Here is a 23,866-nt window from a genome sequence, read left to right as displayed (position 1 = left end):
CTCATGGAGAGGAGAAAAATGATGTTGGTGAAATTACACTTGAGAAAGTGGAAAAAGTGGTAAATAAAATCCATTGTCATAAAGCAACAGGAATAGATGAAATCAGACCTGAAATGATGAAGTACAGTGGGAAGGCAGGGATAAGATGGCTTCATAGAGGCTTAAGATTAGTATGGAGTATTGGTAAGGTACCTTCAGGTTGGACAAAAGCAGTAATTGCACCTATTTATATAAGCAAGGGAACAGGAAGGATTGCAACAACTATCGAGGTATCTCATTGATTAGTATACCAGGCAAAGTATTCACTGGCATCTTGGAAGGGAGGGTGCGATCAGTGGTTGAGAGAGGAAGTTGGATGAAAACCAGTGTGGTTTCAGACCACAGAAGAGCTGTTAGGATCAGATTTTCAGTATGTGCGAGATAATTGAAAAATGCTATGAGAGGAATAGGCAGTTGTGTTAAGGTTTTGTAGATATGACAGGGTACCGAGGGAAAAGATGTTTACCATACTGGAGGACTATGGGATTAATGGTAGATTATTAAAATCAATAAAAGGCATTTATGTTGACAATTGGGCTTCAGTGAGAATTGATGCTAGAATGACTTCTTGGCTCAGGCTACTTACAGGGGTTAGACAAGGCTGTAATCTTTCACCCTTGTTGTTTGGAATTTACATGGATCATCTGCTGAATGGTTGGCAGGGAGGGATTCAGGTGGGTGGAAATGTAGTAAGCAGTCTAGCCTAGGCTGAAGACTTGGTCTTAATGGCAGATTGTGCTGAAAGCCTGCAGTCTAAAATCTTGGAACTTGAAAATAGATGTAATGAGTATGTTATGAAAATTAGCTTTTCAAGGACTAAATTGATGTTGGTAGGTAAGAAATCCAAGAGAATTTAATGTCAGATTGGTGATACAAAGCTAGAACAGGTAGATGATTTCAAGTATTTAGGATGTGTGTTTTCCCAGGATGGTAATATAGTGAGATTGAATCAAGGTGCGGTAAAGCTAATGCAGTGAGTTTGCAGTTGTGATCAACGTATTCAGTAAGAAGGAAGTCAGCTCCTGGATGAAACAGACCAACTTTGCTTTACGGGAGCAAAAGCTGGGTGGACTCAGGATATGTTATTCGTAAGCTAGAAGTAACAGACATGGAAGTACTGAGAATGATTGCTGGTAAAAACATGTGGGAACAATGGCAGGAGGGTACTCAGAATGAGGATATAAAGGCTAAGTTAGGAATGAACTCGATGGATGAAGCTGTGTGTATAAATCAGCTTCGGTTGTGGGGTCATTGAGGCAAATGGAGGAGGATACTTACCTCGGAGAATAATAGATCTGTTATGGAGGGTGAGAGAAGTAGAGGGAGACCAAGACTACGATGGTTATACTCGGTTTCTAATGATTTAACGATAAGAGGTATGGAACTAAATGAGGCCACAGAACTAGTTGCAAATAGAGGATTGTGGCGACGTTTAGTATATTCAAAGGCTTGCAGACTGAATGCTGAAAGGCATAATGGTCTATAATGTATATATGTTAATAGAAGTATAACAGGAGTTGGTACAAAGATAGAAATTTCATGAAATTGTAAAACAACTGTTTCCTGAGGTTTTGTGAAATAAATGATGTCCTCTACAATAAAAATACAGTTCAGTCTTGCATAATATGGACATTTGCTTTTCCTTCCCCTCTCATTCCTTGGAATGTCCTCGTGTCATCTCTGCATCAGACTCCATCATCTTACACTGTGATTCTTTGCTGAATACGGTGTGTTCCTGCAACCAGTAACTATAGACCAGTTATCACTTCCTATGATACTACCATTGATGACTCACGTTGCAGTTGATTCTACTGGTGACTGGTAATGAACCCAGGACATTGCCATAGAACCAAGAATGCAGCTTATGATACATCTCTCCATGGATGTCACCGTGGAACTCACGGCCACCACCTCCAGTATGGCACAATGTTGATGAATCCCTGCTGAGGTCACAACCACCTGTGGCGGGCATCAAGTTCCAGTTTTGGAAGTTCTGCATGCCAAACCAATGTTGTATATCATCGGATGACATCTTGAAGAAACACACTAAGGTTCTCTCTGTAGAATCAAATGAAGAAAATAAAGTTTAAAATTTCACACACAGATTTTTAAGTACCAGAACCTGAAGACAGCGTAAATATCACACTAGCACATAGAAAGTGTCTCCTCAAGACAACTGTAAAATTAAAGCACTGATATTATCGCTTGTATCACACACATTGTAGATTTTCTTTGTTGAGATGTGACTTCTCAGAACCAACATTACAAATATGAAATAAGCTTGCTTCAGAATTGGAGCCTCTAAAAAAAATAAAAAAAAATAAAATTGCTTTCAATATTTAAAAATAACCTTAATAATCACACAAGATTATACTGTTTAACTAAGTTCCAAACTTGTTACGGACCTTGTTCATTCACTGGGTACTTATACTCTTTGAAGAAATGTCATCGTGATTTAAGGTAACTCGTTATCCCTCACAAGTTACGAACTGGATCGACAACAAGATGTTTCCTCGCCAAAGAGCTAACATTAGAAATATGCCTATCACCAGTGGCCCAGGCCAAATTGTAACCAAAGTTCAATTGTCCATGACAACTTCATCATATAAGAATGTAGTCTTTCATTTCACGTTGGTCTCTTGTCACGTATAATTTAATAATAAATAGTTTCTTAATTTTGGGAAATATTTATTACAGCTCATCAGCTTATTTACTTGCATTTGTAATTTAAGCTTACTTTGTTTAATCATCAGGGCTTATTGAACTTATTACAAGGTGGCTGCTTGGCTGTAAGCTAGCGAGGGCCTTGTTGATGCTGATATATCAGAACAAGTCAACCTTCTTTGTCCAGATAAGCTATGGAGGAACATCTTATCTGGACAAACAAAATCCTGATCCATATTGACACCAGTATGCATCGCATATAACTGGACCACACATTTTCAAGTTTTCCATATTGCAAGATACTCCCCTAGGCCAGTTTTTTATGTAAATAATGTACACAACACAACTGTCTGTATTTAGCTCTACCCATATACTAGCCACGGTTTGAAGTAAACAACTGACTGGTTATTTAATTATGCCTCTAATCTGATATTATGTCATTCAAATAGTTCCAAGGAACAATTTTAATCACATTATACTGACATCCTTCAATAACTTTGAAAGACATTTTACTTCTTAAACCATTCAACCAAATTACTTACATATTCCTTCAAGATGTTACAAACATTTTTAACATCTCTTGTGTTCATATTTGAGATGTTTTTCTTTTCAGTGTTCACTATTTTAAGGTTTTTGCCAATTCTGTACCTATATGTAAATGGCAGAAGATGACCTCTCTTTTTAGACGGTCGAAACTGGTTCCAATCTGCGAGGCACTAAAGTGCGACATGAAAAGGGACATACTGTGTTCATCCATAACGTTGCAGTAAACAGCACACCAACATCTATATAACAAACATTCGTGTCCCTTTTAACTTCGCTTAAAAACACAGACGAGTAAAAATTGGCAGATTCAACATTCGTTTGGGGGTTGGTGAAGACTAAAAGAATGATGTATACAACGGATTACAAACCTCCAATGTTTTATTTTTAATAATGGTGTAATTGTCATCCAACGAGAACATATAGCCAGTTTAACTTTTCTAATTCATTAACCTTCATATGAACATTTTATACTTTGAAAAATTAACTTAACACTAGAAGTGTTAGAAAGAATTTTTTAGCCAAATCTTACAATTTTAATTGACATAATATGTCAATGTCAAAGTTGATAACGTGTAGTCTATTAATGACCCATTTTGATAGTTACTCCTTCATGTTTACTTTTTATGTAATAATGAATTATTGTATAATAATTATTCTTTGAAGACTACAAGTTATGACATGATGCATACAACAGATTACAAACCTCCAATGTTCCATTTTTAATAGTGGTGTAATTCTCATTTACAAGATTATATTGCAAGTTTGTTCTTTTAATTCATTGATCTTTATACGAAATTTCTTACTTCGATAAATAACTTAACACAAGCAGTGTTAGATACAACCGGAATTTTCATGCCAAATCACATAATTTAATTGGCACATTACTATGACCTGGACATCAACTTCCTGTGATTAACATCTAGTCTATTATAGAGCCATTTTAATTGTTATTTCATGTTTACTTTTTATATAATAAGGATATTTTATTTTATAATAATATTTTAATGAACAAATAATTGTAAATAAGGTTTAACATAAGGACTCAACCTTGAGATAATTGTAAAAAAATGGCTGAAGATGCTAGATATAATGAGCAAAACATGTCAATCAATCAATCAATCAATCAATCAATCAATCAATCAATCAATCAATCAATCAATCAATCAATCAATCAATCAATCAATCAATCAATCAATCAATCAATCAATCAATCAATCAATCAACATTGATCTGCATTTAGGGCAGTCGCCCAGGTGGCAGATTCTCTATCTGTTGTTTTCCTAGCCTTTTCTTAAATGACTGTGAAGAATTTGGAAATTTATTGGTAAATTATTCAAATCCCTGACTCCCCCCTACCTATAAACAAATATTTGCCCCAATTTGTTCTCTTGAATTCCAACTTTATCTTCATATCGTGATCTTTCCTACTTTTAAAAACACCATTCAAACTCAAGCTCCTGACACAATTTCAGCAATTTGATTTCCTATAATTACTCCCAATCATATTACAGACTTGTTACAAGTCAGATTTATTAACAACACTATTTTACTTCGAAATACGTATTTTAACTTGTACTCGTATCCCAATTAAAGAAAATTTAAAAAATTGACCTACTGTACTGAATAGTAAGGTTGCACGAACCTGTTTAGTATCATGTAACCTAACTGACCACAATTTAAGTCGACTTTATAACCACAGAGAAGTTCCGGACAGTATGTGTCCCAATCTCCGGATTGTAATCAGCTGTTTCTGTACCGCTGTTTCATAATGTTATACCATTTTCGTTTTAGGGACTGACAGAATGAAAAAAACACAGAAACAGATTCTAGACGAAGTGCACTTTTTTTGTTTTTTGTTACACGTACCCCCTCAGTTCTGTAATTCACATGTTTAATTTGAAATGACAACTACTGTCAAGGAAACCTCGAAAGTTACAATTCAAAATTAATTATTTACTGAGATGTACAGTACAGTACAGTACAATATTAATTAGGTTGATTGTAGTTCAAAGTGCAACTTGAATTCACCACTCATGTTAAAGGTCATTAATTTATAATACGCCTTTGAAATGCCATTGCTGTACCAACTTCAGTAATTGAATACACTATTACGTAACTCCAATATAAATATAACATTTCGTGAATGATTATATAAATGCATTGCTATTTTCTGCTGCAGTTTCTCCTATATATTCTCACATAACTCTATTCTATGTGCTCTCATTTCATGTTTGTATTGTGGTAAATTTCCTTTTAGAGACAATAAACATTTCATGTATTGAATAGGTGGATATAATAACAAGAAATTGTAACTAATATTAGTATGTTCAATACGGGCAAAAAACATGAAATTGGTCTTATGCAAAATTATGCACACTCCGGTTATCACTTTTCAAGCCGACATGTTTATAAAATTGATTGCCGTATGCTATTTTATTTGTGGTCAACATGGTAACTGAACTCATTATTTCTAATCATTTTACATTTTAAAATTAAGTGAACACATCAATATAAGCACTGTGAAAGTGTCTCGTTTTGCTGACCTGCCTTACAATAAATTCCACACTGGTAAAAGAGGCTGATCACTGCCAACTTCATGCTTCCTCTCCTTGCTTGGCGTGTCTGTCACCAGATGTCTTGCTTTCAGGAACCATGAATTCACGTAATCCACAGGTTTGAAAATTCTTTGTGGAGGTTCAAACAACTTGAACATAAGATTTGCTACTGTACTCGAATGCAATGATGCTTTTGTTGGAGTTATGATCAAGTTCATTTGTGAGAAGCCTCTTTCACATTCACTTATCGAAATTGGGAAGGTGCTCATAGTGTTCATAAGGGGCAGGAGAGACATTGGGCATTTCTCAAATAGTCTCTGTTCAGGTGTTCAGATTATCAGCACAGTCTAATACATTCTTTACATTCTTTAAAATTATACACGCTGTTTAGAAAGTCGAAATTTAATTACGTAAGATGCCGCTTTTCAATGCAAACCACACAATGAATCGCATACTCAAGAAATTTGGAAGGCACCAGTATCACATCAGACAAAATCCAGTGATCGTAAGTACCTACATCAACTGTACAACCAACATATGGCACTAAAATACTTAAATCTGCCCAAAAGAGTCAAATTTCTTCCATTAAGGCAGCAGTTACAAAGCTTTAGTCAAGCAGGTAATAATATGGCCTAATGTTTCGATTCTGCTGCTTAATGCCGAGTTACCGACCAAGAGAAACTGATTCGATAAGTCGATTTAAATCAAAGATGACTAGAAATCTTCTCCAGCTATTATGAACAGCGCGTTGATGCCAGCTGATCAATGAGCTTTCAAGTCGGAAGTTATATTTGTCTAACTTGATAGAAATGAACCAGTATTTTTTTGTTAAACAGTCTTCACATATTTAAGGGGTACGCGTACCCCTGCGTTCCCCCTGAAAAAAGCCCTGCTTATATCTTCTGAAGTCTTCCTTAAGTCATTGTTAGTATTAAGTGAAGGTGCTACCATGTACTCTACTCCGTGTAAGGTTGTCAACAGAACTATTAATGCCTCAACCTCAGCACTCTCCATTGGAATGCCTGTTACTCAGCACATGGAGGCTTTCAAATAGGATTCTAGACAAACGTTTTTGTGCATTTGTTACAGTCTTCATGTGATTTTCATTAAGGTAGTTTCCTACTATTTTCTTAATGTTTGTCATATTTTCCTTTGGGTCGTTTGTATTTTCAGGCAGATTTGTAACAAATAATTGTAAATCACCACCTCTGTTTCAATTGGACACCCATTTTTCTAGCCCTGTTACACCAGTTCCATTTTAGTTTAGTTTTATGCTATTTGAAATAACAGGCTGTTAGGCTTTAAATTATAGTAAGAATGACTTTCTTCTGGTAGACCAAGGCCTGTCAGGGTTATAGTTTCATGGGATTTGTTTGTTTAATTACTTTGTTACATTTAGGACCCCTCCGATCTGTCATTTCTGTATCACTTGATGAATGTCCTTGGAAATCACTATTTATGTACCTTGATACAGAAGTATATGAAACATACTAGTGGTGTTACAGCTTATTTTTGAAAGAAGGTAACATAACATAGCTAAAGTGATAAATAAATCCCTGTATTCACCTGCAAATGCTAAAAAAAATCTTATTGCTGTGTTATGTTAATAACTTGTCCCTCTACATTGGTATTATGACCTGGTTAAAATCTTTGCAGAAAAGTAGCTGATTTAACAGAATCCAGTCTTGCAGCATATGTTCGTGACAGTGATTTCCCCGTTCAGTGCTTGCATTGTCAGATGGTATTTGCCTCAAGGATTGATCTTCAAGAGCTACTTAAATGGAACAATAAGCCATGTCTACCATATGTAAGTGATTTAATAAATTACAATATTATAATACATTTTGTCAATAATATGGTTACAAAAGCAAAAAGTTAATTTACTTTCATTTTCACATTAGAGACCTGCTCAAGTAAGTAAAAATGTAATTGACGAATAGCTTATCATTATTAATAATCTTGACCATGATGGTCGGGATTGGATCCGTATTGACTTAGTAACAGTAAATATGTTGAAAGATAGTCCGCCTAGTCAATACTATTCATTTATTTACCTTTCACCTTAACATCTAGTACATGTTTCGAGAATATTGTGCATTCTCTTCCTCAGCTAGTGGATTAAAATTCAGTATACAATAAGACCTGACTAAAATACGGGGGCCCCCATTAAAAATTCAAAACAATGAGTATGTCAATGTGACACTTAAAAATTTTGGATAGTACAAACATAGAATTAAAATCCCATTTTGTCAAGTACAAATTAAAAACACAATATAGTAATGTCTAATTAAACACATTGTCTTGTGATGATATGAATTCACAGTGTCCTTGAAGTTGCCTTGCGTAGTTCAAAAATGTTGAGTTAGGAATGAATGAAATTGCATTAAAACTGGAAGTCTTGCCAATATCCACCGTTAATGGGTGTTAAAATGATGTCTATTTAAATTAAATTTAAATTAAAATATTGGACACAGCGTCGTATAATGATGTGAATTTACGGTGTCCTAGGAATTATAATACTATCTTGCGTAGTTCAATTGGATTTGTACAAGAATAAATGAAGTTGCGTTAAAACTTGGAGTCCCGCCATTATCTTCGATTGATAGATGTATTATGCAGCCAGGTTGAAAATAGGTTAAAATGGTCAGTGTGATGATGTAAATATTACGTGTGGCATGCATGTGTTAGATAGATTTTGAGGCACCTGATGTTGTATGGCAACTTTATTCTTGTACAAATCCAATTGAACTACTCAAGATAGTATTATAATTCCTAGGACACCGTAAATTCACATCATTATACGACGCTGTGTCCAATATTTTAATTTAAATTTAATTTAAATAGACATCATTTTAACACCCATTAACGGTGGATATTGGCAAGACTTCCAGTTTTAATGCAATTTCATTCATTCCTAACTCAACATTTTTGAACTACGCAAGGCAACTTCAAGGACACTGTGAATTCATATCATCACAAGACAATGTGTTTAATTAGACATTACTATATTGTGTTTTTAATTTGTACTTGACAAAATGGGATTTTAATTCTATGTTTGTACTATCCAAAATTTTTAAGTGTCACATTGACATACTCATTGTTTTGAATTTTTAATGGGGGCCCCCGTATTTTAGTCAGGTCTTATTGTATACTGAATTTTAATCCACTAGCTGAGGAAGAGAATGCACAATATTCTCGAAACATGTACTAGATGTTAAGGTGAAAGGTAAATAAATGAATAGTATTGACTAGGCGGACTATCTTCCAACATATTTACGGATAGCTTATCGTCGCTGCCGAGAAAAAACCTATGCGAAATAGTTTAGAACTTTGGCCTGTAAGGTTCTGTCATGTAAGGTGCAATGTTGTGTAAATACTGTCAAGGCATTCTCGCTCTTCATAATTGATGTGCTGCGGGTCAGTATATCTCCAAAAATATTATCATATAGGAGGTTTTGTCCCGGCAACGATGTTATGCTGTAATGAGTCCATAATTGTAAACTATGCATTGTTGCATCATACGCTCTTAACAATGTGATTCATGAGTAGGAATTGAAAGATCATGCCCTAAAAACTGTATAAATATGAATTAATTTATGCCTTAAAGTGTACCTAAATTTGCAACAAAATATGCATTATCAAATTGAGCTCATTTCCATAAAATAATTCTCTGTAACTTACTTCGTTATTCCATGGATTTTTAAGTACCAGCCTCATCATCAGTGAATTCTTCACCATTGCAGTTAAGAATTAAGGAGTGACAGATTCATAGTCAATTTTCATCCGTTGTCTTTCAGCAAAGCTTTGTAGCGCAAAAAGCCTTTGTTGTACATCACACGAAGTGACAGGGCATTCACAGATGCTGCTAACTGTTCTGTTGTTAATGATTGTTCTGTTGTTGTGGGTGCTTTGCCTTCTAGAATATCTAAAATTTCAAACAGTATATTATACCCAGGATTTTTGGATAGAACGTTTGTTACTTTCTGTTTCACTGTTTCTCCTTCAGCCCCTGGAACTGTTTTCAAAGTGGACACGTGTTTTGTCAAATTTTGCAAATAACTAGTGGAAAGGAATCCAAATAGCTTCCAATGAAAATGAGCTGTTATAAACATAAGGTTACTTTCTAATTATTTGCTGAGCCAGCTCAATAGATGCTGCTTCATTAGGATCTATTGCTTTTACAACTTCTCTAATTTTCAGTAAATGTTCAGAATAATGAGACTAGCCTCAAGGCATGATCCCCAGCACGTTAAAATAGGTTGTGGTGGTAAGGGAGTATCAGGTGCTATTGTTCTGAATATCTGAATCAGTGATGGAGCTTTTACAAATATTTTCTTAACAAACGACACTAACTTGTCCACTATAGCATGAACGAATACTCTCTGCCATGCGATGAAGTCCATGTGCAAGGCATGTTAAGGGAATTAAATTAGGGAAAATGCCCTTTAACCCTGTTGGAACCAGGTGGTAGTGCAAAGACCAGCCCTTTAAATTGCCAAAGCCAATCAGGTCAGCCTTTAAAAATCCAGTCGGAAGTTGCCAGGGCCGATTAAATCGGCTGGCAGAAAATTCTGTGATACACAGAAGTTTGTGGCAACCTATAGTGACGTGCATACTTTTGTGACAACCTATAGGGAAGGGGCTGCAAGTTATTGTGTGCCTGACCATCTTTTGGCAGTTTTAGGAGGGTGTTCTAGCTTTCACAATAGTCTTTTCCATTGTTTAGAGGTACTGCTATCTGGTCAGTAAGAGATTGTTCCTTGCACAGAGTGGATTTGTGAAAGAAAAATGGGAAGTGGTTCATGTGATATTTTTTCAGGTACTGATAGCAATAAATTGAGTATTTGGAGCAGTGTGAAGTTAATGCAGATTTGTTATCGGATAACGATAGTAAATTTTGTTCAGAGAATATACCGGCACGCCCCCTGGAGCTAAAGAAGAGGCCTTTATTTGTTTCAAACGGCACTAAAGCTACTGTGAATGTGGTGGTAGATGAAACTAGTGATGATGATGATTTTTTCTCTGGAGAATATTTTATGGAAATTTCTTCCAATAAACCTGACAACGTTACTCAATCGACTATCTCCTTCATGGAAATTCTAAGACCTAAACTTGCCCCTCCATCTGATTCTCCACCATTATCATACTTCAATTTATTTTTTACTTTCTCTCTGCTAAACCTTATAGTCAGACCAATCACTACGCTGACCAACTCTTTACATGTGATGAACTGTCACCCAATTCCCAACCTCGATGTTGGAGATGCACTACAATTAAAACTTGTTAGGCTTAAATATTTTTGTCTGCATAGTTCCTATTAGTGTTAGTCATAAGTGTTGGTTATCTGTTAGTGTAAATATACAACCATACTCATAAGTGCTTCAACAGTGGTCTAAAACTTTGGAGAACAGCATAATATTATCTGGTGATAAATCTTCACCTCAACAGTTTTTGGTAAGTAAAATTATCTTATTTTCCTTCTTTTTACAAGTGACATAGATTTGAATTTGTATTTTTATTGTTCTCTTTTTCTCATTCAGAGTAATCATTTTATAGAATTCTGTTCAGAAATAAATTCTCTAATATTACGCATATGCCAGTGCTCGCGGGCCAGGTGTAACATGTCTGCCTCTCACCCGGAGACCACGGGTTCAATTCCCGGACAGGTCAGGGATTTTTACCTGAACCTGAGGGTTCTTTTTTAAAATGCTATGTGTTTGGAGCATTGACCCTAATAGATCTTTTGCCCCTACTGGCACCATATTGTATGAACCTGCATGTTATTGGAATGGAGGAAGTGTGGAGTGTTGTCTGTGAGGAAAGGAATATTTGCCAAACAAATTTTCTCTAAATGGTCTAGTGTACATTCTGGTGTCCCTCAGGGTTCCATGTTATGTCCCCTTTTGTTTTCCCTGTATATAAACGATCTGCCTGGAGTTTTACGCCACACGAGACATCATGTATGCCGATGATGTACAGATCTATATTTACCTTTGAATTGTGTTAACGGGTGTGTTAGTAATATAAATCTGCCGGGCTGAGTGGCTCAGATGGTTAAGGCGCTGGCCTTCTAACCTCAACTTGGCAGGTTCGATTCTGGCTCAGTCCAGTGGTATTTGAAGGTGCTCAAATACGACAGCCCCGTGTCGGTAGATTTACTGGCACGTAAAAGATCTCCTGCGGGACTAAATTCCGGCACCTCGGCGTCTCCGAAGACCTTAAAAAGTACTTAGTGGGACGTAAAGCAAATAACATTATTATTATTATTATTATTATTATTATTATTATTATTATTATTATTATTATTATTAGTAATATAAATCTAGATATAGAAAGATTACATCAATATACACTAATATTAAATAAAAACAAAACCTTAACTATTTATCTATTATGTTAAAGAAATTTATTAAATCTTTTCAACAGGGATATTCCTCCAGTAATTGTAAATGGTTCTGTAGTTAAGTATCAAGAATGTGTTCGGAATTTAGGTATTCTTATAGATAATACTCTCTCCTGGACCTTCCATGCCAAGTATTTGGGCAAGAAAGCATCTGGTATATTGCAACAGTTTCATCGAAACTTGCCGTATCTTCCTTTTTTTTTTTTTTGTCTTCGGTATTTGTAAAGATTGTCATGTAACATCTTACTGCAAAGCTGCAGAGTGGTTGAAACTCTGGGACAGGTGATTATACTCAGCTGCTTGTTTACTGCTGAGAATTTTAAAACCTAATGCTCCCTCATCATTTGACAAACTCCATTGTTCAGATGAGTCAAGTGCATGAACGTGTCAGTAGGTACACATCTTCAGGTTCTATAGCATTGTATGGTTAACCTCTTAAGCGAGGAGCTCTGTACACACTGGCTCACTCCCAGGTGCGCAGCGATTTCCCCGATTAGGGAAAATAATTAATTAATTGATTAAAGACAATCTTAGACTAAAATGAACTGTAGAAAGGCCCTAAGAGAAATAGTTACTTGAATATAGTGTATTTAATTGTTAAAAAATCATATTTTATTATTTCAATACTTTGTGCAAGAATGTACTAAGTGCTTTCACACTGTGATATCGAGCTTATTTCTTCCTATTAGCAAAGCTCTGGTTTTCATTTATACAGTATCTTTTACCTGAATATTTTAGACAGTTTACTAACAATCTCTGCCTGGAAATAAATGTGTTTGTATATGTAAACTGTAGATTTACACAGTTTACTTGTACTTAAAAGATTTATAATGGAATAAATTATAATACTCGCAAAATTTTCTGTTATATTGGTTAGCGCTTTTGATGGATCCAGTTTATATATCTACAAATCATAAGTGACACACACGGACTATATTACACTACATTACAGGTAATATTTACAGTATTTACAGTCTTTGTGGTGTTAAGTCTTTTACAGCTGTTTATTATGATACGCACGGAAGCAGATCATGTTATATACCCTGTCCCGGCTTCACATAATTTGTATGATTCTATTCTGAAATGCGATCGTTTCCTTGGTATGTAAATTTTCTACCTCAAGCCACCCTTTCCATAACAAGAGGTTCTCAGCAATTGGCACTCTGCCATCAGGGGTATAAGCTTCCGAAAATTTTGCTGAGGATGGTCAAATACTGGCTTTATCTTGCATATTTTGGGAGGAATTTGTCCGTTATACTCCTCATTGTCAGATATTTGTAAAAAGCTGTGGAGGAAAATATAATAGTAATACTAATACTAATAATAATGGCCTTACGTCCCACTAACTTCTTTTACGGTTTTCGGCGTCTCGGAGGTGCCGGAATTTAGTCCCGTAGGAGTTCTTTTGCATGCCAGTAAATCTACTGACAATAGGCTGAGGTATTTGAGCACCTTCAAATACCATCGGCCTGAGCCAGGATTGAACCTGCAAAGTTAGTGTGGGAAGGCTGGCCAGCGCCTCAACCATCTGGGCCACTCAGCCTGGCGAGGAAAAATCTCTTCTGTGTCATCAACTCATAGAAAATAGGTGTATTCAAGAAGCGATTGTGATAAATATAGTGTCCTAATTTAGGTTTAAGTACAATCCCCTGGGGCAACAGTATGGCCATGAGAAGGTTTAGGCTATTTCGCCCTTATTTGCCAGGACCCGGTCTTGATCTTGACTCCTTTTCATCTTACTAAACTGGGTTCTATATATGATTTTCTGCTGGGCATCTTTTGTCTGTTCAGCTATGTTCTGGCACAACTTGTCATAAAAAAAGTTTTGTTTTCTCTAAAAACTCTCCCTTTACATCATGATGGAATTTTGGACCAAAGTGGGACCTTCTTTGTCCTATTTCAGTCGAAGCTGACGAAGAAGTTGTTGGAATGTTCAGTATTATTGTCACCACTGTCACTCTCATGATTGCTACTTCAACTGGAATAGAACAAGAGTTGTCTTTTTCGTGACTGCTGAACATTCACATCAGCTGGGCCCGAACCCTGTACATTCAAGCCTGCAGTACTTATTCCAAGTAAATTCTTCTCACTTACGAATTCCCCTTCGGCAGAACTTACTTCACTAAGATCACTATTCTGTCTACTAAATTCCAACATTTCGTTTATCATGACCCATAAATCATCTTCCTCTAACGATGGGGGCCAGTATTCTTTTTTTAGACATTTTAGCAGAAAATATGTACAAAAAAGGTTCAAATAGAATCCTGGTCTCTGCAGTTTGGAAGGAAATTGTGAATTGTGCCTGTATTATGGGTGCGTACGATAATAAATATTGTGTAACTCGCGGTAAACACGCACTCCAGTCATGAAGGAAGAAATCAAGACTGGTGATAATAAATCAGGTCACAGTTCTGAACTGTCATCAGAGATCTCAGTTCAGTATCATAATCTGTAGAAATCCCTTCTTGACTTACTTGACTTAATTCCTGTATCTCCTAAGTGGAGCAGGTCTTCCCTCCTTTCTCCATTCCTTCTGCTATTACACTCCTCCTCCATGTGTTTCTTGGTCTGCCTCCTCTCCTGCTACCTTGTGGGTTCCATTCCAGGGCTTGTCTTGCTATGTTGTCTTTATCTCGCCGTAATGTATGCCCGATCCACTTCCATTTCCTATGACGCATCTCAATATCAATGGGTGTTTGATGGTTTTTTATCCATAGTTCTTCATTGGAGATTACTTGTGGCCACCATATCCTCTGGATATTCCTCAAACTTCTGTTCACAAATGTTTGAAGTCTGCTAATCAGTTGTTTGTTAGTCTTCCATATTTTCTACTCCTTGGTTATCATTGCCAACTTTCGCATTCAGGTCTCCCATCACGACCATTATATCCCTTTTCTTTGCCTTTAACAGGGTTCGATGTAGCTGACCATAAAATTGCTCTTTTTCTTCTTCTCCTGCCTCTGTTGGTGCATAACACTGCACCACTGTAATTGGTCTTACTCTTGATGCAAATCGAGCTACTAGAATCCTTTCTGAGACTGGGTACCATTCTATCAAACTCTTCCTTGTCTTTTGAGTGATCAATAATCCAACACCTTCTCTATGTTCTTCTCTTCCTGAGTACAGCAGCGTGTCCCCTTCCTGGGTCTTTATCTCACCGAACCCAGTCCATCTCATCTCACTCAAGCCTAATATGTCCAACCTGTATCGCTTCATCTCCCTAGATACTTCAGCCAATCTTCCTGCCTGCCACATTGTCTGTACATTCCACATTCCAATTCTCGTGTCCGATTTGATGCTAAAAGTCAAATCCATTTTATCCATCTGGCTTCTATTCGTTGATGTTTCTGTAATAGGTTAATCTCGGGTGTGTAGGTTATTGGCCTTCAGCACCCAAAGCCTGGTGAAGGGGCTGCCTTCTAAGTAGCCAGGCCTACTGATTTTCTGTCGGGGTTTCTTCCCTTAGCCTTTGAAGTTCCCACTTCCAACTACAAGGCAGCAGTTCCTATTCTATTTTTCCCGCATAGGAGGGTTGCCTCATCCATCAGTTCCACCGTTCCGAAGTCTGTCTTCTCTGCCTTCACTGCCGTTGAGGTCTTCACCGTAACCCTGGCAAGGGACCCTTACATGGGACTACCAGCCGGGTCAGCTGGACCAAGGTTTTTTAGGGAGGTGTTACTCCTCTATCACTCACCCTTTGTCCTGACTTGTGACAGGCAGAGCCTGGCTTCCCAAACATTGGGCCCAGGTTGGTGGGTTTAGAAATCCCTTCTACAGCTATATTATTGCATCCAAGGGACGATTAGGTGATAAGCTAAAGCTTCACCGCGAGGCTATTGGTGATGGGACATTCGATTCCGTTCAAGTTACTGAATCGATACAGTGATCCGATTCACGGCACATTAGTCACCGCTCCTACTGCATCTGTGTAGTATGTGCTGGTAAGACAGCAGCAACAACATTCAGTGCTCGCAGATGCCATCTGGTCTTCATACTATGAACTCCTTTCTTAGAAAAAAATGCTAGTCACTCTAACAAATCGAAGGTTTCCAGCGATGCAGGGTGGGAAAGTGTTAGGATTAGGAAGGTAGCAGACATGGCCTGAATTAAGGATTCAGTCCCAGCATTTCCTGGTGTGAAAACGGGGGAAACTACGGAAAACCATCTTAACGGCTGCCGACGGTGGGATTTGAACCCACCATCCCCCGAATACAAGCACATAGCTGCGCGATACTAACCACATGACAACTCGCTCAGTCATTTTTGAAAAATATGTATTTTTCTGTCGCTGAGGATTTGTAAAATCATCATATTTTGTATAGGCTACCCATGATGTACAGTAGCCCGCTGGTTTTCTGATTCAACATACTGTTGGTTAAGTTATTGCATCTGTCCACATATGATTGAAGTCTTGTGCAACGATGTGACTTATGAACTGAGAGAATACTGAGCCGTTCTTCCCAATATAAAACAGGTACTTTTGAGTGGTCATGAGCATGACTCATAGTCATATGGCAGGCTAGAGTAGAGTTTAATTGTCAAATGTCAACTAAGTTATAATACCAAGATTCATTAAACTAATAAATAGTATAACCTAATAGCCTACCTACTTACTAGCTACTTCAGAATTATGTTTTGACTACCTTTTTAACACTGCAAATAAATCCATCTATTATTTAAACCTCCTTGTAAGAAGAGGACAGTGAATGCAAATGGGTATTATTTTCAAATGAGCTGAACTCAAGAGTCCATTATAGCATACGATTCTTTCTGTGTACTATGGCTCACTGTATGTCTCACTGCAGCGGAAGCTCAGGCAACTGATAAAAGAATATATAATTTGAATCGGCTGAAATATCCGCATTCCCCGCCGAGCAAGCGACTTGTAGCCGCGGATCTCGCTGCATCGCCCACCGAATGGGTCAAGTGCGGTAAATCATTTGTCACCCCCTCTGGATTACACAATGAGCTTAAACTATGTGAAATATAGCAAAGCAGTGTCAAAACTCAGAAAAAAATTCTTAAATATCACTACTTTTCCATTTAAGCCATGTAAGTGAATTTTCACGAAATTAATAAAATATTACAAAATATCATAACTTCCTAGATACATTTTAGATGTTTGGTTTTATTCTTAATTCATCATCGGCATTAAAAAGCATATTGGGTTTCTCTTGTGTTTTCTCTTCCTTGTTAGTGTAGTCCATTTGTGAAATGTAAAATTAATTTGTACTTTCCTAGATGTTTAGTTTTTAATTTTTTTCCTTTTATGTATTCTTTTTATTAGATTTTGTACATTGATACATTTAAGTTAGAGTGGCAGTTAGTTACAGCCAAAGGGACCTCTGACCCTACATGTAATGAACTTTGAATAAATAAATTTCTACTAGCAAGGTTATTACTGAAAGTTATTATTCAAAGTTTTACATTTTGGAGAGTCCGTTGCGAGCTGATCCTGTAAAATATGCCCTTGGTTCGTACGTCAAATGGATTTGGGGGAATGATTACCGTATTTTCTGATCTAACACTCATCTGAACCCCATACGGAAGAATTTGAATGTTTTAAACTGTATCTTATTTAACATCTAGGATGTAAAAGGGACCAACCTGTGAAATTGTGATTTCTACATCAAACAGTAATAGAGGAATGAATACTTTTTTAAGGGGTGAATGTTTAACATCTAGGTTATAGAAACCACCCTTCATTTAAAAAAAAAAAATTAAGTTTGTGCCTGAAATGGTTTCGGAAGAATGGATATTATGTTTTTGAGAGTTAACTACTATCTAAACCCCTTAGTGGAGAAATATTTTGAAGTATACAATATGTTACACCTGGGACATAAAAGAAGACTGTTCCCAAAAAATTAGAATTTTGTACGTCAAACGGTTTTGGAGGAATGAATAATTTTGTTTATGGAGCTAACCTCATTTAACACTTTAGGGGTGGAACGTAAATAAATATTTCCTATTTCACACCTAAAATTAAAAAAATATACTGCTATTTGGAATTTTGTCTTCGTGTGTTAAACAGTTTCGGTGGAAGGAAAGAATTATTTATTTATTTATTTATTTATTTATTTATTTATTTATTTATTTATTTATTTATTTATTTATTTATTTAGTCTGATCCAGGACACCCTAGATTTGCCATAAGGCACAGAATAATACACAATAACAATTTTGAGGGAAGATAAAAAAGATTAATGTTTAAAAAAAATGATAGGTTACAATTAACCATGTTAAATGGCATGAACTCCATATAAATGGTGACGAAGAATCGAAACGGAATATTTGATGAGTGAGACGACTATCTCATCTTGTAGGCTTCTCGCTAGTTTATGTTTTTGTCGCCATGTGACGAAAGATTTGGGAATTGTTCCCCTCGCAGTTAAATATGTTTCAAACCTTTTGTTATTTATTGCCTAGGATATCATTTGAAATTTTTACTTAATAATTCATACTGTTTCATATAAACGCATATTTTTGTTATTACTCACCCCCCAGTCAAAACTCCTTTAGGGTGTGTATTGTTTTAAATTCAATTCTCATTTGTATCCTCAAAAAAAGAATTCAACTCCTTTTACACCCACCTTAAGTTGATTCCACTCCTCCCCCCCCCCCCCCCCCCCGGCCCCTGCCACAAAATACATGTCCCTTTATTTTTAAAGGAATTTCCAAATACCAATTTTCTCATCCATAATATCCTTCGTTTTAGAGATATAAGTATGCTCATACAAAGAATTCAACTCATTTTTCAATTCAATTATCCCCCCCACCTTAATTGGAATTTCCTAAAACAAAAGAACTCGTGTTTATTTTTAAAGGAGATTTCAATTACAAATTTTCATATCTGTAACATCTTCAGTTTTTGAGATATAAGTATCTTCATAAAAAGAATTCAACCCCTTTTTCAGTCCTCTTTACAACCCCCATACTTAAGTGTTTTTTTTCAAAACAAAAAAATATGTTACCTAATTTTTAAAAGATTAAAAATACCAATTTTCACATCTGTAATAGTTTTGGAGATACCAGTATCCTTGCAAAAATAATTCAAACCCCTTTTTCAACCATTTTAACCCCCTTAAGTGTTTTTTTTTTTTTCAAAAACAAAACATGTGTTACCTTATTTTTAAAGAGAATAAAAATTACCAATTTTCATGCCTATAATATGTAAGTTTTTGAGATACACTGTAGATATGCTCATTTTAAAATTTACCCCATTCAACATTTCCCCTTAAGTGGATTTTCAGAAAACAAATTATGCGTGGTCCTTTACTTTTAAAGGAGATTCCAAATACCAGTTTTAACGTCTTTAAACTGTTAAGTTTGTGAGAGATAGATACTCATTTTAAAAATTCACCCCCTTTGCATCCCCCTTAGTGATGGCATATCCAAAAACCACCCCTTATTGAGCACCTACATTGTAATATAAATGTATCCTCAAAATTTAATTTCTTTATGCCCAGTAGTTTTGGCTCAGTGATGATAGTTCATTAATTCATTCATTCATTCATTCATTCATTCATTCAGGGCATGTTATTTTATTTTTGCATGTATTTCCTATGCTTTAAAAGGGCATGTATTTTATCCAGATTAGACGATGGCAGTACAGCATATGGATCAGCAAGGAAAAACATTCTTGATAAACTGAATAGCATCCACTACAGCAAAATCAGATTGGCAATGGGGCTTTCTGTGCAAGCCTCTTTGCTAGCCTGTTCGCTAATTCTAGTGTGCCGCTTTCACACCTGTGGTGCTAGCAAACACTACTGTCTTATGCTGCAAATTAGTGGCAGATACTGCTACATCCAAGCTATCTTTCTGTATTTCACAATGAAAACTGTCGGCTGTAAGCTGCTTATCCATGAGCATTGCAGCTGGTTGGTATACGCTTGGTTAGCTGTTACAGAATGTTTGATGTACCTTAAGTTCCTTGTCTTGTTAGACAATCAAGTAAGGTACCTCTGTGGGTAATACAGTGACCTGAAATCATTCTTGATCTGAACACTGGTCCAAAAGTGAACATGGACTCCTCTATTTATCAGAGACTCTTCATGTCCATTGTTAGCCAGTGTCCAGGGTCAGTATTTACACAGATGGTTCTAGGGCAGAAATGAAAGTAGGCTGTGCGTTCATTGTCTACAATAAGAGGTTCCTTTTTCCTCTACCTTAAAACCTGTAGCATGTACACAGCAGAGCTCTGTTATCCTTGAAGCTCTGTGGTATGCACTGTCTGGTGAAAGTCAGTATTTTCTGCTGTGTTGAGCTCATTACAGTCTATTGATACACGTTTCCCACATCACCCTGTGCTACAGCAGATCCAGGACCTGCTGAATGGATTGTGGAGGGTTAGCACCAGACTTACATTTTTGTGGCTCCTAAGCCACATGGGTTTAGCAGGAAACAAATTAGCTGATAGGGCTGCCAGAAAGGTGGTCACATTACCCCTGTTGCCTTACAAAGTTCCAGCCAATTATATTCATTCTCAGCTGAGACATTTGGTAATATTCCAATGGAAGTTAGTGACAGGCAACTTCATCTTTCAAATAAGTTGAGATCAATTAAAGGAACTATGAAGGTATGAAAGACTTCCTTTGAGTTTCTAGGAGAGAAGCATTGGTATAATGTTACCAGATCAGCACATTCAGTCACTACTGATCTGCATTTAAGGTAGTTGCCCAGGTGGCAGATTCCCTATCTGTTATTTTCCTAGCCTTTTCTTAAATGATTGCAAAGAAATTGGAAATTTATTGAACGTCTCCCTTGGTAAGTTATTCCAATCCCTAACTCCCTTTCATACAAATTCATATTTGCCCCAATTTGTCCTTTTGAATTCCAACTTTATCTTCATATTGTGATCTTTCCTACTTTTAAAGACATCACTCAAACATATTCGTCTACTAATGACATTCCACACCATGACTCCACGGCAACTCGGAACGTACCACTTACTGTTACAATTCTTATTTGATTTTCCACCTAATTCAATACCGGTACATAAAAAAGTTTGTCTCTAGGACATTTTATTACAATATAACACTAACACGGACATGTTTCGCTCATTAAATCGAGCATCTTCAGCCTCACTTGAACAAATCTCTCAAGGTCAACTCTTTACATTGAACTTTCATTTAAACAATTTGATCATAAAAATTATTTTACACCAATAAAATATTACCACTAGTTAACAATAATTAAAAAGAATTAACAAATTAAAATATGGCTGTGATGGACAAGACATTCATCACAATTTACTAATGCTAAAGTCATAGGAATGTTCTAAACATTTGTAAGATTTGGCTAAAATCTCGTTAGTTCCCAGTTTATAGTACACTATTTAGTGCTAAGTTATTTTTGTAAGTTTAAATGTCCTATTTGAAATTAATGATAGAGGATTAAACTTGCAAATTTTTTCTCCTTCATTGTACTTTAAGTTTAGTTGAGAAACCACTACATTGTGCTTTGAAGGTTTGTGGTCTGTTGGAATCATCATACTAGTAGTCCTCCCCGTTCTTCACCTGGTTTAAGTCAGCCTATTTTAACACTGATTTGTTTGCTATTGAAGCGTGTTTAAAAGGGACACCAATAAAAGTTGCTTAGTTGCTGATGTATTGTTTTACTGCAACATTTGTGGATGAACATGTCAGTAACAAAAGAATATTATGAGTGTGTTGTTTGTAGTTATGAGAAATTCTTGTGGTTTGGAATTTCACTTACCCCTTTATTCACGCTTTAGTGCCTAACTGTGCTTTTTGCAGTACTGAGACTATTTCTTATCGTGTTTCTGCTTCTTGTGTTATATGCATGGGGCGGGTGTGGTAGAGGGCGAGTAGGAGGCGTAGGGGAAAGAACTGTAGGTGGAGCAAACAAGAATTGTAACAATTAGTATTAAGTTCAATACAGGTAAAAAACATGAAAATAGTCTTATGCAACATATCACTTAATCGAGCAGCTCGTCCCCTTTCTCCCAAGACTTCCCAGCCCAGACTTTGCAACATTTTTGTAACACTACTCTTTTGTTGGAAATCAGCCAGAACAAATCAAGCTGCATTTCTTTGGATATTTTCCAGTTCTTGAATCAAGTAATCCTGGCGTGGGACCCATACACTGGAACCATACTCCATTTGGAGTCTTACCAGAGACTTACATGCCCTCTCATTTACATCCTTACTGCAACCCTTAAATACCTTCATAACCATGTGCAGAGATCTGTACTCTTTATTTACAATCACATTTATGTGATTACCCCAATGAAGAACTTTTCTTATATTACCGGTAACACTTAGGTACTTACAGTGATCCCTATAAGGAACTTTACCCCATCAATGCAGTAATTAAAACTGAGAGGACGTTTCCTATTTGTGAAACTCAGAACCTGACTTTTAACCCTGTTTATTATCATACCATTGTCTACTGTCCATCTCAGAACATTATAGAGATCATTTTGCAGTTGCCCACAATCTTGTAACTTATTTATTACTATCTACAGAAAAATATAATCCGCAAAAGCCGTATCTCTGATTCCACTTCTTTACTCATATCATTTATATATGTAAGAATCTTAAAGGTCCAATAATACTGCCTTCAGGAATTCCCCTCTTAATGAATACAGGGTCGAATAAAGCTTCGCCTACTCTAATTCTCTGAGTTCTATTTTCTAGAGATATAGCCACCCATTCAGTCACTCTTTTGTCTAGATCAATTGCACTCATTTTTGTCAGTAGTCTCCCAAGATCTACCCTATCAGAGAATTAGAGTAGGCGAAGCTTTATCTGACCCTGTAATAATTAAGAGGGAAATTCCTCAAGGCAGTATTATTGGACCTTTATGCTTTCTTATATATATCAATGATATGTGTAAAGAAGTGGAATCAGAGATAAGGCTGTTTGCAGATAATGTTATTCTGTACAGAGTAATAAATAAGTTACAAGAGCAAAAATGACCTCGATAATGTTGCGAGATGGACAGTAGGCAATGGTATGATGATAAACAGGGTTAAGTCAGGTTGCGAGTTTCACAAATAGGAAAATTCCTCTGTTTTAATTACTGCATTGATGGGGTGAAAGTTCCTTTTGGGGATCATTGTAAGTACCTAGGTGTTAATATAAGGAAAGATCTTCATTAAGGTGATCACATAAATATGATTGTTAATAAAGGGTACAGATCTCTGCACATGGTTATGAGGGTATTTAGGGATTATAGCAAGGATATAAAGGAGAGGGCATACAAGTCTCTGGTAAGACCCCAACTAGAGTATGGTTCCAGTGTATGGGACCCTCACCAGGATTACTTGATTCAAGAACTGGAAAAAATCCAAAGAAAAGCAGCTCGATTCGTTATGGGTGATTTCCGACAAAAATGTTGCAAAATTCGGGCTCGGAAGACTTGGGAGAAAGAAGAGGAGCTGCTCCACTAAGTGGTATGTTCTGAGCTGTCAGTGGAGAGATTGCGTGAATAGACATCAGTAGACGAATATGTTTGAGTGATGTCTTTAAAAGTAGGAAAGATCACAATATGAAGATAAAGGTGGAATTCGAGAGGACAAATTGGGGCAAACATTCGTTTATAGATAGGGGAGGTAGGGACTGGAATAACTTACCAAGGGAGATGTTCAATATATTTCCAATTTCTTTGCAATTATTTAAGAAAAGGCTAGGAA

At 36.4% G+C, this 23,866-nt stretch overlaps 1 protein-coding gene across 1 annotated transcript in view; it reads left to right on the top strand.

Annotated features, from left to right (window-relative positions):
- Positions 1-23,866, top strand: part of LOC136866720 (uncharacterized) — a 134,881-nt gene that overhangs the window by 87,223 nt on the left and 23,792 nt on the right. The window contains exon 4 of the mRNA XM_068226612.1: positions 7,461-7,611. Coding sequence (XP_068082713.1) covers positions 7,461-7,611 — 151 coding nt within the window. The remainder of the gene's footprint in view (positions 1-7,460; positions 7,612-23,866) is intronic.

This window comes from Anabrus simplex, chromosome 3 (genome assembly GCF_040414725.1).
Source record: "Anabrus simplex isolate iqAnaSimp1 chromosome 3, ASM4041472v1, whole genome shotgun sequence".
NCBI classification, from domain to species: domain Eukaryota; kingdom Metazoa; phylum Arthropoda; class Insecta; order Orthoptera; family Tettigoniidae; genus Anabrus; species Anabrus simplex.
This window is presented reverse-complemented; position numbering and strand designations above follow the sequence as displayed.